This window comes from Phyllobates terribilis, unplaced genomic scaffold, assembly GCF_046119375.1.
Source record: "Phyllobates terribilis strain yellow unplaced genomic scaffold, ASM4611937v1 Scaffold_11__3_contigs__length_659146591, whole genome shotgun sequence".
Taxonomy (NCBI): Eukaryota; Metazoa; Chordata; class Amphibia; order Anura; family Dendrobatidae; genus Phyllobates; species Phyllobates terribilis.
In genome coordinates, this window is record NW_027362771.1 from 7,640,898 (window position 1) to 7,657,857 (window position 16,960).

The 16,960-nt window shown below is 43.6% G+C and overlaps 1 protein-coding gene across 11 annotated transcripts in view; it reads right to left on the reverse strand.

The window, feature by feature from the left end:
- TENM2 (teneurin transmembrane protein 2) overlaps window positions 1–16,960 on the reverse strand; it is a 2,544,132-nt gene that overhangs the window by 330,098 nt on the left and 2,197,074 nt on the right. For all 11 annotated transcript variants that reach the window (XM_073651122.1, XM_073651120.1, XM_073651119.1 and 8 more), the window contains one exon: window positions 4,138–4,370. In XM_073651122.1, the coding sequence (XP_073507223.1) occupies window positions 4,138–4,370 (233 nt within the window). The remainder of the gene's footprint in view (window positions 1–4,137; window positions 4,371–16,960) is intronic.

A 16,960-nucleotide genomic window follows, 5' to 3' on the forward strand; every position in this document is an offset into this window, starting at 1 on the left:
TAGAGTGTTACTAACGGTAATGTTTGAGACTGTGGTCTCAGTTTTTTTGAGGTCCAAACTTGCAAAATAGGCACTGTTTCAAATACTTATTTTCCTCACTGTACATAAAAAAAGAATGAGTTAGTGGTTTCATATTTTATTCTACTAAAAGCATGAACCGTATTATATTGTGATCGTAAGGTGTACAATATATTGATGTGCTCCATGGAACATACATTTGTATTACAACAATGAATGATCTGTGACGATAAAAGCATGTGTGGCCATATTTACTGCTGATTGACAAATTGTAGTTTTGATTGACACCATTTATTTTACCATATACTGTACAGGAAAACTAAAAAAATATGTGGAAAAAAATTCAATTACACTATTGTTTTTTGGGGTTTTGTATCTATGGTATTCATTGTGTGGTAAAAATGACCTGGCAGTATTATTTTACAGGTCAGTATGATTGATTACAGCAATACAAAACTTGTTCATTTTATAAAATATTTTAGTGGTAACATTTTTATTTTTTCATCAAAGGAGCAGTGTGAGAGCTGGGGGGACATGTTGATCTCTTCTTATGTCAGCCGAACCCATAGATATAGACAGGTTTAGAGTATGTTAGTCTGATGTGCATAGGGACCTTAACTACTAAATGAGGGAAATGAGCACTTTCAGTCTGACTTACCAGTAGAAGACCACTTAAAGTGCCTAGGGCAGCGTGAGCGTAAAATACGGCCTTGAGGCTGGTATGTACTTTACATGGTTTCTACAACCTGAGACCTGTAATAACCTGTGCTATGCTGCAATCCTCGCCACCTGCTTTCTATAAACTGGGTGTCACAGCGGTAACGCATATGCCTCCTCAGCGCCGCCCTACTCACAGCGCGGTTTCTCCTCGTGTCAGGCCACCCCACTGAGTTGATTCTTGCATCACTCCTGAGCACTGCTGCATCTGCATGTGATATCCATTTTTCCAGAGAAATTTAACCCTGTTGTGTCCTGCAGAGATTAGGCTCCCCGGCCTATCCCGTGCCAGCAGGGCCTACAGTGCTGGCCAAAAGTATTGGCACCCCTGCAATTCTGTCACATAATACTCAGTTTCTTCCTGAAAATGATTGCCATCACAAATTCTTTGGTCTTATTATCTTCACTTAATTTGCTTGCAAGGAAAAAACACAAAAGAGAATGAAGCAAAAATCAAATCATTGTTCATTTCACACAAAACTCCAAAAATGGGCCAGACAAAAGTATTGGCACCCTCATCCTAATACTTGGTTGCACAACCTTTAGCCAAAATAACTGTGAACAACCACTTCCGGTAACCATCAATGAGTTTCTTACAATGCTCTGCTGGAATTGTAGACCATTCTTCTTTGGCAAACTGCTCCAGGTCCCTGATATTTGAAGGGTGCCTTCTCCAAACTGCCATTTTGAGATCTCTCCACTGGTGTTCTATGGGTTTCAGGTCTGGACTCATTGCTGGCCACATTAGAAGTCTCCAGTACTTTCTCTCAAACCATTTTATAGTGCTTTTGGAAGTGTGTTTTGGGTCATTGTCCTGCTGGAAGACCCATGACCTCTGAGGGAGACCCAGCTTTCTCACACTGGGCCCTACATTATGCTGCAAAATTTGTTGGTAGTCTTCAGACTTCATAATGCCATGCACACAGTCAAGCAGTTCAGTGCTAGAGGCAGCAAAGCAACCCCAAAACATCATGAACCTCTGCCATGTTTGACTGTAGGGACCGTGTTCTTTTCTTTGAATGCCTCTTTTTTTTTCCTGTACACTCTATGTTGATGCTTTTTCCCAAAAAGCTCTACTTTTGTCTCATCTGACCAGAGAACATTCTTCCAAATGTTTTAAGCTTTCTCAGGTAAGTTTTGGCAAACTCCAGCCTGGCTTTTTTATGTCTCGGGGTAAGAAGTGGGGTCTTCCTGGGTATCCTACCATACAGTCCCTTTTCATTCAGACGCCAACGGATAGTATGGCTTGACACTGTTGTACCATTTGACTGCAGGGCAGCTTGTACTTGTTTGGATGTTAGTCGAGGTTCTTTATCCACCATCCGCACAATCTTGCGTTGAAGTCTCTCGTCAATTTTTCTTTTCCGTCCACATCTATGGAGGTTAGCCACAGTGCCATGGGCTTTAAACTTCTTGATGACACTGCGCACGGAAGACACAGGAACATTCAGGCCTTTGGAGATGGACTTGTAGCCTTGAGATTGCTCATGCTTCCTCACAATTTGGTTTCTCAAGTCCTCGGACAGTTCTTTGGTCTTCTTTCTTTTCTCCATGCTCAATGTGGTACACACAAGAACACAGGACAGAGGTTGAGTCAACTTTAATCCATGTTAACTGGCTGCAAGTGTGATTTAGTTATTGACAACACCTGTTGGGTGCCACAGGTAAGTTACAGGTGCTGTTAATTACACGAATTAGTGAAGCATCACATGATTTTTCAAACAGTGCCAATACTTTTGTCCACCCCCTTTTTTAGGTTTGGTGTGGAAATATATCCAATTTGGCTTTAGGACAATTATTTTTGTGTTTTTTCATTGAAGACAAATTAAATGAAGATAATAATACCAAAGAATTTGTGATTGCAATCATTTTCAGGAAGAAACTGAGTATTATCTGACAGAATTGCAGGGGTGCCAATACTTTTGGCCACCACTGTATATAAAGTTATGTGCGCACGATCAGGAAAATTTCTGCAGCGTTTCTGCACCTCTTGGCAGCAAAAATGCTGCGGTAAATCTGCAGCGTTTTTGAAGCAGTTTCATGCATTTTTTGATGCATTTTTGCCTGTGAATTTGCCAATGCGTTTTTTCCAATGCATTGTATAGGAAAAACGCAGGCAAAAACACGCAAAGAATGGACATGCTGCTTCTTTTTCTGCACATGAAATTCAGTCAGGAAAAATCCTGATCATGTGCATGGAACTTGTAAAATGTCATAGGAAACCATGGGATAAGGTTTGCAATGCAGTTTTGGCTCATTTCTGACCTGAAAAAAAAGCTCAAAAAAACGCACAAAAAATGCACTGTGTGCACATAGCCTTAGGCAGATCCCTCTTCCACTCCTCGCCTGAACGTTGGTTCCTAGCCAGTCTGTCTGCTAGAGTCCAATTTAAACATTTTTGTATTTGACTCTCCAGTTTTTGACTAGGTTTGTTTATTTGTCTTGTCTGACCACTCCGCTCCTGACATCGGTTACATTTACTGATCCTGTGCTGCTTGCCTTAATATTGGACCATCTGACTACGCCACTGTCTCGCCCTTCTATACCTCACGTCCGCACCTCCGCTCTCCAGTCAGCTGCTGCAGACCTGGGGACTGCCCTGGGGTGGCACCTGCTGGCTACTGTCAGCAAAGCTTATCCTCACCATCAGAGTTTCTAGTGAACACAATTACTTAGTTATGCCCCTCCAGGTTAAGCCCGGTCAGAGGCGCAGTGGGTCCACATCCACCATCCACCAAGCATTACACTGAGACATGGGATGACGTGCTATGCTGGTATGTTTCATTCCTGTTCTCCATAAAATGAGACATGGAATAGCATGTGCTGTTGAGCTTCTTTTCCCTCTGCTATCAGGAGAGTGCTAGGAATATACAGCTTCAGAATTATATGTTGTAATAATGACTGGACAGTGTCAAAGTGTGTTACTAGTAACACCCAGATTTCATTTTTTTTCATACATTTTAAAGTGGAATAATAGAGGTACAGCACTAAGCAGAGTGCTAAAATAGGTGCTCCTGAATTATTCACTTATTGGGAATACAATATTTAATAAAATAGACATGTTAGGACAGTTGCAATGACAGTATTAAATAGTGCTGGATACTTTTCTAATATAAAATAAATAATTTAAAAATAATTATGTACGTTTGATCAGACAAAGAATTAACCAGACAAATGCGTCATTTCCGAACATAAGAAATTATTTCATCGCTGCACGTGAAAACCAAGCCTAATCTTTTCATTATTTTTTACTTCAATTCACTGATTCCGTATTAACAACCATGAACTATAAAATTGTGATTTAATGTTTGAGATCATCTAAATCTTGTAATGGATAATTATTATTGTCATTATATAGATTTACCTACAGAATAAGAATACTCTGAAAGCTTCTCTACTCACCTCGTGGGTTAGTCAGAATGGCATCCACTGCTTTTCCTCCATTACCACATCGAGCCTCATCAAAGGGCATACATTGTTCTCCATTGCCAGCAATGACTTCTGAGTTAGTTGTAATATCCTTGGCCCCTGACAGGGACTTGATTTTGTAAATTCTGCGACTGTTTGTGTCAGACAGATATATTGAGCCAGACACAGGATCAACCGCCAGATAATATTTATGTGCTATGTTGTTGCTTTGAAAGAGAAAAAAAAGACAAAGATCAGTTAATCAGAACAAGAAGGAATATATAGTACAGGAGTACGAGAATACATGGGGTTATACAAAGCCACTATGTGACATAAGCTGCATGACTCCTTAAGATGTGGGAGTGCCAGTAAGGGCGCTATCCGACAGAAACACCTTTTGAAGATAAGGGCATTTTCTGTGTGATAGTATCCTGACAGACACTAGGAAAGCTTTGCAGATAACTGGCACTGCTAGAATGTAGGATGAAGAATACACAATACAAAAGATAAAAAATGGACATTCATGTTACAGCAGCAACTATACAAACACTTTCAAAATTATACATTTATATTGTTTACAAATCTCAAAAAATTGGAAATGAAAGGAATAGTCCCTTATTATCTGAGCACCGTTTATGTGTAAAGTTTGGTGTAAAGTATAGTTGATATGGTGGAATTTTCTGTTTAAACATTCATGCCACATTTTCTTGTCTGTCACAAGCTTGACCTATGTCTCTAACTGACTTTTGGTGTCCAGATGATGGACAAGTAACAGCAGATTCTATTTTGTGTGCATAATGCATGTGATATTTTGTTATGTGAGGTTGCTTATTGACTACCATTAACACTATAGTCAGCTTCTGTAAAATCTACCATACAATATAGCTGTTAACTTATTTTGTTAATTTAATTTTGCAGCATAAACACCATACATTCATATGAGGGAACTATCAACAAGCTGGGTTTTTTCCTATATACAGATGTTTTATTGTTATTGCGTGTTGGGTAGCACAGCTTATTGTTGTCTGTAGTTTTTAGGGCACAAATGTACAGAAAAAAATATCCAAAACTAGAAATCCAAAGTATGAAGATATCAACGATGCTAGATTTTACATTTGCAGACTATAAAGCTGATTGATCATAAACCATTGCAAGTAATACACATACAATAACACACACATACATACTAATATATGTATCTTAAGGATCTACCTACTATATGGCAATATATAATAATGACAATAACCAACATTTACACATGAATGGCTAATTCTCAGATGCTGAATCATCATCAGTGGCATGATTCAGTTGTATGCACATTTATTATATGCGGATACAGAACAGTTTCTCATCTATTATTTTGGAACAGTGATAATACTTGATGTTGAAATCAGCATAGTGGAATAACATAGCACTTATGTCTTGATTGCTGTCACATCCGTCGGCAAAAATGAGTAAAGACTGGTCAGTAAGTTGGTGGTTCAAGACCTCTGCCCCGATTTGTTTCTCATAAAGAAATGGCATCTATTTCTGGCTACCATCTGCTAATCCAAAAAAAAAGTGTGAAATCCAATCTTAATCTATCATCAAATTTCCATTGAAATGTAACATAGAACATCTGTGCTTATATCGCTTCATCAGATACAAATTGTAATTAATTCTACTTGAACTATTTTTTAGCCTTGGTGGTCAGTTGATGGAAAGTTTTGAAAAAGAAGCATATGTTGCAGTAGAGAGGGAAAAGGCGTTAATTTACTGTTACAGTAGCTGTAAATCATGTAAAATTATATCCACTTTACATAAGACTTTCTGAGCAGCTTTAATTCCACCATATTTGTCCATGCAGGCTGCCTTCATTTTCCATGTTTTCCTTTTAATCAAATTAATCTGCAAACAAGGCTTTAACTGTGACTTGTGGTGTTCTGTAAGCATTTTACATTTTTAAATATGTTTCGTGTGTCAGTGCTTTTTCTGTGTGTTTTGTTTTCTTTCTAAAAAACGCTGCAGCTTGATGTTGGCTGGCAGGTCTTAGGAAATCAGAAAATGCACAATACACACCATATTTCTCCAGGTTCTATTTTTTCCTTAGATTCAGATGTTAATGATTTTTCTCGCACACAAAAAAACGGTCCGCGTTTCATCAGTGTTTTTGATCAGAGTGTCAGTGTGTCAGTTTTTGCCATCAGTTTCATCAGTTCATCCCCATGGTTTCTCAAGCTTCTCCTTGACAGACAGAGAAAAGCAGACAGCACACGGATTGCATCCGAGTGCTCTCCTATGTTTTCACGGCCTCATACATGTGATATTAACCAATGAATCGGATTGTGATCAGACTCATTTTCATGATTTTGTGCGGACCACTCAGACATGTGAACAGCCCCACATTTTAGTGATTGTGGCTTTGTTCAAAACTGCTGCATGCACTACATTATTATTATTATTATTATTTATTTATTTATATAGCGCCATTGATTCCATGGTTCTGTACATAAAAAGGGGTTACATACCAAATACAGATATCACTTACAGTAAACAAACTAACAATGATAGACTGGTACAGAGGGAAGAGGACCCTGCCCTTGCGGGCTTACATTCTACAGGAACGGGAAAGAAGACAGTAGGTTGGGGGGGTTGCAGTAGCTCCGGTGTTGTGGAGGTGGAATCAAGCAAGGTCATGGCAGGCTGTAAGCTTGTCTGAAGAAATGGGTTTTCAGATTCCATCTGAAGGATCCAAATGTGGAGGCTAATCGGACGTGTTGAGGTGTGAAATTGCATAGGATGGCCAATATTCGGGAGAAATCTTGGAGGCAATTGGGTGAGGAATGAATAAGTGTGGAGAAGAGAATGAGGTCTTGGGAGGACGGGAGATTACCTAAGGGAATATATCGGGAGATTAGTTCAGAGATGTACGAAGGAGAAAGGTTATGGATGACTTTGTAGGTTAGTGTTAGTAGTTTGAACTGGATACGATGGGCAATTGGGAGCCAGTGAAGGGACTTGCAAAGGGGGATAGCAGAGGAGTAGCGAGGCAAGAGATGAACTAGTCTCGCAGCAGAGTTGAGGATGGACTGGAGGGGTGCAAGAGTGTTAGCAATGCGACACAGGTAATTTAGATGCAGTGACACAGAAACACAGAGCAGCAAGTACAGGGTTAATAAACAGGGGGATTTATTGTAACAGGGTCAATCTCCACGCAGAGAGTAACAGGGGAAATATGGGGACAAAAGGGAAGTAGCATGTAACAGGCTATAACCGACAATCCACAGTTTGGCTAGATGTAGCAGAGTCGAAAAGGTTGTAATTGGCAGTTTTACACTTAGCTGACTCGTGTTCCCCACAAGGCAGTTGCCAGCTGATGCTGGTGTTGTTTTCTTCTGGCTTCCCCGCCTAAACAATGCTCCGTCTGTCTTCTGGCGGCAGCGGGCAGTCCCCGGTTTGACCCGCTGAGCCCCTAGTCCATAACACTGCACCTCACTTGCTCGGCTCCACGGACCCTGTGTCTGTACTCCTTCTAGTCGGACTTGACTCCAACTGTCAACTGCCTGCTTTCCCACGCAAACCTCCTTTTTCTCCCTCTTCCTAGACACGCCCCCAGCTCCCCGGTCACCTGACTCCTGTGCTCACAGTCTGTCTTCCCCCTGCAACCAGGGGCACAGCCCCGGCAGTTCCAGATCCCTTGATCTGAAAGTATCTACAACCCAGTCTTCCCGCTTACACTCCCATTCTCCTTTAACTTGCCATTCCATGGGCGAGAGTTCCTTCACTAAACGTTCACATTCTTGGACTTCCTGGACGATACGTTGCCATATAAATTGATCTTGTTCGTAATGGTGAGGAGGGACTCCTACTGTTGTCCGTTCTGACTGGCGTAACTCAGTTTGACCGATGGGGGGTGCAGGGTCACTCGGATTATCAATCTCTGCCTGCCGGGTGGCTTCAACCGATGGTGTTCCCTTCGGAGGAAGAATCAACAATTCTTCTTCATCCACATCGTGGCTTGGGGCAACTGTAACAGGACCCTCTATAGAAGCAGGTGATCCTTCTTCATCCTCGTCATCTTTAGACAGACAAGGCCACAGATGAACCACTCTGGTAGGGGCTACTTCAGCCCCCTCGGGTTGATCTTCATACACAGGTCCTTCAGCGCCAACCCTGTGCTTCACTCGGTGGGGGGTCCGTTCCCACCGCCTACTCAATTTGCCCCAGGGCCGCCTGTTTCGAACCAACACCCGCTCCCCGGACCTCAGAGCTGTCCCTCGAAGAGGCAATGTCTCATGATGTTTGAGCTCCCAAAAGTTTTGCTGTACCAACCGTCGGAGGGTCTGCAGTCGATGCCTGTATTCCCGGACCCAGGAAGACATCCTCGTCTGTGGGTAATCCTCCTCGGGGTCCAGCTCTAACTTTGTAATCTCTCTAATCTTTCGCCTGAACACTAAGGTATAAGGAGTGAACCCCGTCATACTATTCACTCGGTTGTAGACCCACACCAGCTTGGCCACAAACTCAGGCCATCGTACCTTCCGATCTTCCTCCAACGTGCGGAGCATTTGGATCAATGTCCGATTAAAGCGTTCACAGGCCTCATTTCCTTGAGGGTGGTAAGGAGTAGTCCGTGAATTCTCAATCCTGTACAACCGGTGCAGCTCTTCCATCACCCTGCCTTGGAATCAGGTGCTTTGATCAGAATGGATCCTCTTTGGGCAGACGTACACCCGAATGAAGTCTCGGCAGATGTCCTGCGCAGCTGATTCGGCGGTCTGGTCTCTGGTCGGGGTCACCACCGCAAACTTTGTGAAGTGGTCTGTCATTACCAGGCATTGTTCATACCCGAGATGCGCCGGTCCAACAGTCAAATAGTCGATCATCAGCACCTCCAAGGGGGCAGAAGTCACAGTGGTTTGTATGGGGACACGCTGCTCCGGGGGCTTAACCAGCTCACAGCTCTGACATCTTCGACAAGTGTTTTCTATTGTTGCTCGCAGTCGGGGGTGATACACCAGCCTCTGCAACCACTGAAATGTCTTCTCTGGTCCAAAATGAGCCCCTCGTTCATGAGCCTCCATAGCCACTACTCCGACCAACTTCTCTGGGATCACCACATGTCAGGTGATCCCGAACTCTCGCAGTAGCTGTACCTGTCGGCACAGCAGCCCGACTCGCAAAGTCTCTCCCATTGTCCCAGCATTTTCATTGCCCCCGGGGACAGGGTACTCCTCTCCTCTCGACTGGGAACCTGTCTCAAAGCCACCCATTGACGTAATTGGGCAACTTCTCTGTCAGTCTGTTGAAGTCGGACCCAGTCATCTCTTGGCTGCCCTAGCACTTGTTCTTCCGACGTCTCTCCGATCTGTCCCTGCAACGCGACCAGCGGTCCCACGAAAATTCGGAAGCTAGGGACCTCATCTGCCCTCCAAATATTAATCGCGGTCGTGATCAGGCTGTTCATATGTCACTCTGGAGAGGGCATCGGCGTGAGTATTCTCTGCCTTAGACCAGTAGGTGATCTTTTACTGGTACCTGGCCATGCGGGCCACCCACCACTGCTCCAGGGCTCCCAATTTCGCATTCTCCAGGTGAGCCAGCGGGTTGTTATCAGTTCTCACCAGTACTTCGGACCCGGACAAATACTCTGCGATCGTTTCGGTCATTGCCCAAACCAGAGCCAGCAACTCTAATTTGAAAGAGCTAAAATTATCTGGGTTCCTCTCAGAATCGTGAAGGGAGCGGCTGGCGTATGCAATCACGTGCTCTTTCTCCTCCTGTACTTGGGATAACACGGCTCCCAGACCATGTAGGCTCCCATCAGTGTGGAGTATGACTGGTTGGAAGAAATCCACATAGGCAAGTATTGGGGCCTTGGTCAGGGTCATTTTTAGGGCACGGAAGGCCTCTTCCTGGCTGCTTCTCCACTGAATCGCCTGATTCTTGGAGCCCGCCGGCACTCCCTTAAGTAGCTCCAGCAATGGGTTGGCTATGCAGGTGAAGTTCTTCACGAATCTTCGGTAGTACCCGTCAAGTCGCAGGAAGGCCAGAACGTCCTTCATTGTCTTCGGGGTAGGCCACTCCTGTACGGCAGCCACCTTTTCCCGGGTGGGCCCGACTCCTTCACCGGACACAGTATGACTGAGATATTCGATCTGTTTGCGGAACAGGTGGCTTCACCTTTAGGCCATGACTCTGTAGGCGACTCAGTACTTGCTCCAGTCAATGGAGGTGCTCATCAAAGGTGGCGGCATAGACAATTATGCCGTCAAGATAAAACAGTGTCGCCTCGAAGTTCAAATCACCCAGGCACATCTCCATCAGATGCTGGAACGTCCCGGGGGCGTTAGTCAGGCCGAAAGGCACCCGATTGAACTTGAACAGTCCCATGAGTAATATGAACGCCATCTTCGCACGGTCATGTTCGGCCATGGGCACTTGCCAATACCCGCTGGCCAGATCCAAGGAGGAGAAGTATCTTGCCTTCCCTAAGGCCGACAGGGACTCTTCGATTCGGGGTAGTGGGTAAGAGTCTCGTACTGTACAGGCATTCAGTCATCTATAGTCCACACAGAACCGCAGGGTCCCATCTTTCTTCTGGACTAGGACAATCGGGGCTGCCCACAGACTCTGACTCTCCCGTATCACACCATTCTGTAACATATAGGCTAGCATTTCCTTAACCTCTTTATACATCTGGGGAGGTATCTGCCGGTATCTCTCCTGCACTGGGGCAGCACCCCCCATGGGAATCTCCTGGGTAATGGCTTCAGGGCAACCAAAATCATCCTCATGGCGAGCAAAGACTTCTTGGTACGGCTCCAGAACCTCTTCAACCTGCTGTACCTGTCGAGGTGAAAGTCCAGTCAATTCAGCCCGCATTTTTTCTAGGATTCTTCATCCCCACTTCGCACTAGCATGGTGGGATTACGGTGGCACGGTGACTGCCAGAGTCCAGGGGTTTCCTCGTACCAAGTACCAAGAGTTGTGTATGCCCGTGCGGGTAACATGAGTATGGTTTGTCCTGGCGGTATGGTGAGCGCCGTAGCTGCTGGTACTATTATTTTCCCCAGGACCTTACCTTCACTCGACATCTCCTGAGCCTGGGCAGCTCAGATTAATTGTTGAAAAACCCTCCTTTGGGGGGCTCGTGGGTCTCACTGGTCTAGAGGAATCTCCTTTGGCTCACTAATCAGGATTTGCCCAATCTCTTTCAGCACATTCATTCCAAAGGTCACCGGGGGTCCACTTCTGGTTCCCCCTGAGACCAAGACGACCCCTTTTTTTCCCACATCTTTTCCACACACTCGGATCTTCATCCATACCACCCCTGCGACCGGAATGGGTAATTGATTAGTTGCCGTGAGTCTAATTACTGGTCCCCTTTCAGGCCGCGCTATCTCTGGAAATCACTGTTGAAAGTAGACTTCTGTCATCGTAGTCACCAGGGATCCCGTGTCAATCAGGCAGTGAACAGCCTGACCACTTATTTTGGCCCAGACAGTCGGGCTGGTGGAAACTAGGTCCTTGGGACTTTTTCTTTCCCCTTCCTTAGGCTCCGGGCTGTGTCCCCCAAACAAGGATCCCGTTAGTTTAACGGCTGCCGTGACATGGGCCGCCGTCGGGTAACACAGCCCCTGGCGTAATGTCCTGTGCCTCCGCACTTCCAGCAGGTCGTGTCTCTGTTTGTGTAGGGCTGCCTCACTCCTCTACGGAACTCTCCTGCAGGGCGAGGCCTGAATTCAATTCTTTCCCTAACTGGACCATCCCTGCAAGGGCCGTCACCCCCATCTCCTGCTCTCTCACACGTGCCTCCGACCCCACTTCTAGAAAAGTCATATGTGGATTAGTGAGCAGGCGCTCCCGCAAGGCCTGTTTCAGCTGCACATCCCTGAGGCCTGCCACAAATTGGTCCCTTAAGATCACGTCAGGGGGGCCCATTTCCAAATTCCCCATGTCGTCTTTTCTAATGCATTAACATACCGCGTCACAGTCTCCCCCTCCAGCTGCACTTGGTGAAACAGCCGTATCCTCAGCTCTTCTACATTGGTGGGATCCCCATGCATCTCCTCCAATATCGGCACCACTTTTTCTACAGTATCCCAGTCATGGGGAGAGCGGTACATCATGGAGTGCTGGGCCTCGCCGTCCAGGGCCAGTAAGGCTATTTCTGCTTGCATAGCTGGGGTCATCGGATGCATACATAACATACTCCTAACTCTCTCAACCCAGTCCCACAGCATCATATTGTACCCGGTGAACTTGTCCCCCAGCGGCAAGCTAGATCTAGGGGCTCCCAGGATGGACCGATCTGCAGTGTCTTTGTCTAAAGACTGCATCCTGCTGACTACGCCAAATGCGACACAGGTACTTTAGATGCAGTGACACAGAAACACAGAGCAGCCAGTACAGGGTTAATAAACAGGGGGGATTTATTATAACAGGGTCAATCTCCATGCAGGGAGTAACAGGGAAAATATGGGGACAACAAGGCAAGTAGCATTTAATAGGCTATAACCGACAATCCACAGTTTGGATAGATGTAGCAAAGTCTAAACGGTTGTAATCGGCAGAGGGCACAGGAGAGAGTTAAAAGTGTTGAATAACTGTTTGGGTTTGTAGGATAAGGAAGATATGATGATTTTCCATTTTCTCCCAAACCTCTTGCTTTTTCCCCCTCTTTACATTTACATTTATTTCCCCCTCTTTAAAAATAAATGTACTTCTTCTTGTATTTTTGATAATACAAATCATGTCCTTCTGTGAAAAATCTTGGTATCACATGACATGTGGTGTTTTAAATACAATTTAAAAAAGTAAGTAATAAAATACATAGTCATTAAAATGTCTAAAAGAAAACCGTTTTTGCAAACCACAGCTTTAAGAGCAATATGTAAATTGAAAGCTGCACAGCAATTGGTTGATGTAGGCAGTTTATACTTAAAGTTGTATTCCCATCTCCAAGATCCTATCCCAATATGTAGTAGGTGTAATAATAATAATAACAGCAAATACCTTCAATTAGAAATGTAGTATAGTTTTCCGTTTTTTCGTTGTCTTTTTCCTCATGTGCAGGGCATTGCAGGACCTTAGGTATCCATGGTTACGGCCATCAGCAATGAGCTAACTGACTATATCAGTGGTCGTAACCATGGATACATAAGGTCCTGCAATGCCTGCACATGAGGAAAGACATAGCGAATCAGAAAAACTATACTACATTTATAATTGGAGGTGTTTACTAATATTAATATTATTACACCTACTGCATATTGATATAGGATCTTGGAGATGGGAATACCCCTTTAAGACAGTTTTAACCCCTTAGTGACCACCAATAAACTTTTTTACTGACCTGAGATATAAGTGACCAGCATTCTCCAACAAATGAAAATACAGCAGCTATCATCTGTACACTATAGCTGACAACCTGCTGCACCCTTCATGATTGGTGCCAACTATGGCAGTTTAACCTCTCCAGATGCTGCTGTCAATAGTGACAGCAGCATCTAGATTGCTAACAAAGTGTAGGGGCTCCCTTTTTAACCTCATTGTTGCCATGGCAAACCAAAGCCAATTGATGGCTTTAGAGTCTAACAGCTGTAGTGGCCTGTTCAGATATTAGCAACATTTTTTGAGAAAAAAATAAGTTTTGCAAATTTCTTCGAAAAAAATTGCTGGTGAATTTTTTAATCTTCTACCATCCTAACAAATAAAAGGACATTTGAAAATGGTGTTGATATAAGGTTGACATAAGGTAAATCTTATTTATTAACTAATTTGTGTGGTGTGATGTGACTTACTGGATAAAAGGTATAAACATGCAAAGTTTGAAAATTGCAAATTTTTAAAAAATCTTTGTCAAATTGCTGATATTTTTCTAAATAACCGCAAAACATATCGATCTAAATGTACCCCTATCATAAAGTATAATATGTCACAAAAAAAGATTCTCAGAATCACTGAAGTATGTTGAAACATTCCAGAGTTATTGCCAAATAAAGTGACATGTCAAATTTGGAATAGTTGGCCTGGTCATTAAGGGATTAAACATCTCCCTAATTAAATGGAAAAAAAAACATGTCACAAAAAATACGAATAAAGGACAGAAACAAAATGCTACCCTTTTGTATATGTGTTTTTTTTTAATCAAGCACACACAAAAAAAGTGTCTGTAACCCATAAAGCATTGAATGGGCTTACAGAAAAGGGTTAACTCCTCTTAGTATGGAAATAGCGCAAAATTTATAATGTAATTTTGAAATCAATTTAGAAACTGAACTGAAGGAGATATACTTGTGCTTCAGGATCCGAGTGTAAGCGAATCTCTGTTCACTAGGAAATAGCTTCACGACTAGTATGAGAGCATAAGTTGACAATAAGTCACCTCCACATAGGATTATTGTTCACTGCATTGTCTTTAGTCAATGCTGAATTGATGAACAAATACATTTTATAAAATAAAGGTGACCTGTGACATTTTATCTATATGATTTTAAGAAGTGTGCATCACTGCCAGGGCACAAAGAGGAAACAATTCCATTCCAATGTACAGTACAGACCAAAAGTTTGGACACACCTTTTCATTTAAAGATTTTTCTGTGATCAAAGCAAAAGGTGGCTACTTTGAAGAACCTAGACTATAAGACATATTTTCAGTTGTTTTACACTTTTTTGTTAAGTATATAATTCCACATGTGTTAATTCATAGTTTTGAAGCCTTCAGTGTGAATGTACAATTTTCAAAGTCATAAAAATAGAGAAAAATCTTTAAATGAGAAGGTGTGTCCAAACTTTTGTTCTGTACTGTAGATTGTGGAGAAATCTTTATTGCATTCTTGGAGTTTAGTGCTATTCACCTCTTTTATTATGAAGAATTCAAATGCTTCAATGTATCGCAAATCGTGCATTCATTTTTAAGAATGTTATACTGTGTCAAGGAGAGTAAAATATATTCAAGTTCTTTTGCATCCAAGGCCATGCATTTAGCTATAGCAAATAATACACCCACTCTCAAGGTCACTGGCACACAAGAACACATGCTTGTATTGTTTTCTAATAGGAGCAGTTGTATTCAGAAGTTTGTGGAGACTCAAGTCCTGGAACCATCTTCAATAGTGATGAATGAACGTGCTCGCCACTGCTCGGTACTCGCCTGAGCATCACTGTGCTCGACGAGCTTGGCGCTCGGCGAGTATTTCCAGGTTGCTCGGGCGGGAACTCAGGTCCCCTCACTGCACGTTTGGCGCTCTTTAGAGAGCCAATGAACATGCAGGGATTACCTGCCATGCACTGTAATGCCGTAGCCATGTTGGTTGTGGGCATTACAGTGAATGGCTGGCCACACAGCATCATCGGGTGAATATAAGACCAGGCGCCACCATGCTCGTCACAGTCTACCCCGGAATCAGGCAGAGTAGGAAGAGCTGCTGCTGCGTCAGGAAGAGATTTGCTTGTTTATAGTTAGTAAAGGTATTCCACAACATATATCTATATCCATCTTAACTAACAGTCCTTCTGAGGACTAATCCAGCTGCATATAATCAGTGCTAGGCAGGCAGTGTATGTGGAAGACTGCAGTGTATGATACAGCACAAGAGGGTCCACATAACGTCCTGTCTGCTGCTGATATTTCTAGACATAGAAAGGCAATTTTTTTTATCTTAATCCTGGTTATTTGATTAAAAAGCAATCCAGAGTACACCATTTTTCTGCTCCATTTGCTTGTTCTCAGTGCAGAATAAAGCCAGATCTGTTCCATATTTCAGCAATAAAAATCCAGACATTTGCACTGAACGTGGAAAATATTGGCCTCCTTTTCCATTCTGTTGCAGTGTGTCGGTGAACCTATTCACACTAGGTCTCTGTGTAGAATAATATTAGTAAATTACAGGCCTGAAATTTAAAACCGTGGTTCTCTGTCAGACATATCACCTATAAGAGTGTTCAAAAATCATACATTTCTTCCATTTTCATTCTGTTGCAGTGTGTCGGTCAAGCTATTCACACTAGGTGTCTGTGAAGAATAGTATTAGCAAATTACAGGCCTGCTATTTAACATTGTGTTTCTCTGACAGACGTATCACATATAACTGTGTTTCAAAATCAGCCATTTCTCGTGAACATGGAAAATATTGTCCTCCATTAAAAATGGGCAAGGTGCATGGCAAGGGTCGGGGAAGTGGATGTGATGGTGATGGTGCAGAGGCCGAGGCTGAGGATGTGGCAGTGGGCAAGCTGAAATTGTGCCACAACAAACACCCACATCTTCTCGCCCAACCTTCCTGTCCCAATTACTAAGGGACCGCAGCACACCACTATTGAACCCAGAGCAGTGTCAAAAGGTTGTTGGTTGGAAAAAGGATAATGTTTCCAATCACTTTCCCACCACCCCCACCACCCTGTCTTCTACACGGTCATACACACATATTCCTCACCCTGATCCTCCTTCCTCCCACCATACCGAGTGCCCGGAGACAACTGATCCCTCTTGCCCGGCCAGCTTCAAGCGAGTCAAGAGTAGAACGCGTGTAGCGATGCCCAAATATTTGAGCAGCCACGGTCACACGAAGGCAACGGTGGGAAAGTGCAATTACTGTTGCAAGAAGGTGGATGATGATGATGAGACACAATTGCGAGAAAGTCAGGAGGAGGACCAGGGTGCAGAAGTGGAAGACGAGGTGGTGGAAGATATAGTAACTGACCCAACCTGGCAGGGGGACATACAGAGCGTAAGACCACAACAGGCAGGAAGAAGCAGCGTGGTGGCCGCAGACAAAAGGCAGGATAGCGTTCCTCGTAGTGCCAACGCAATGGAAGTTGCCAGTACAATTGT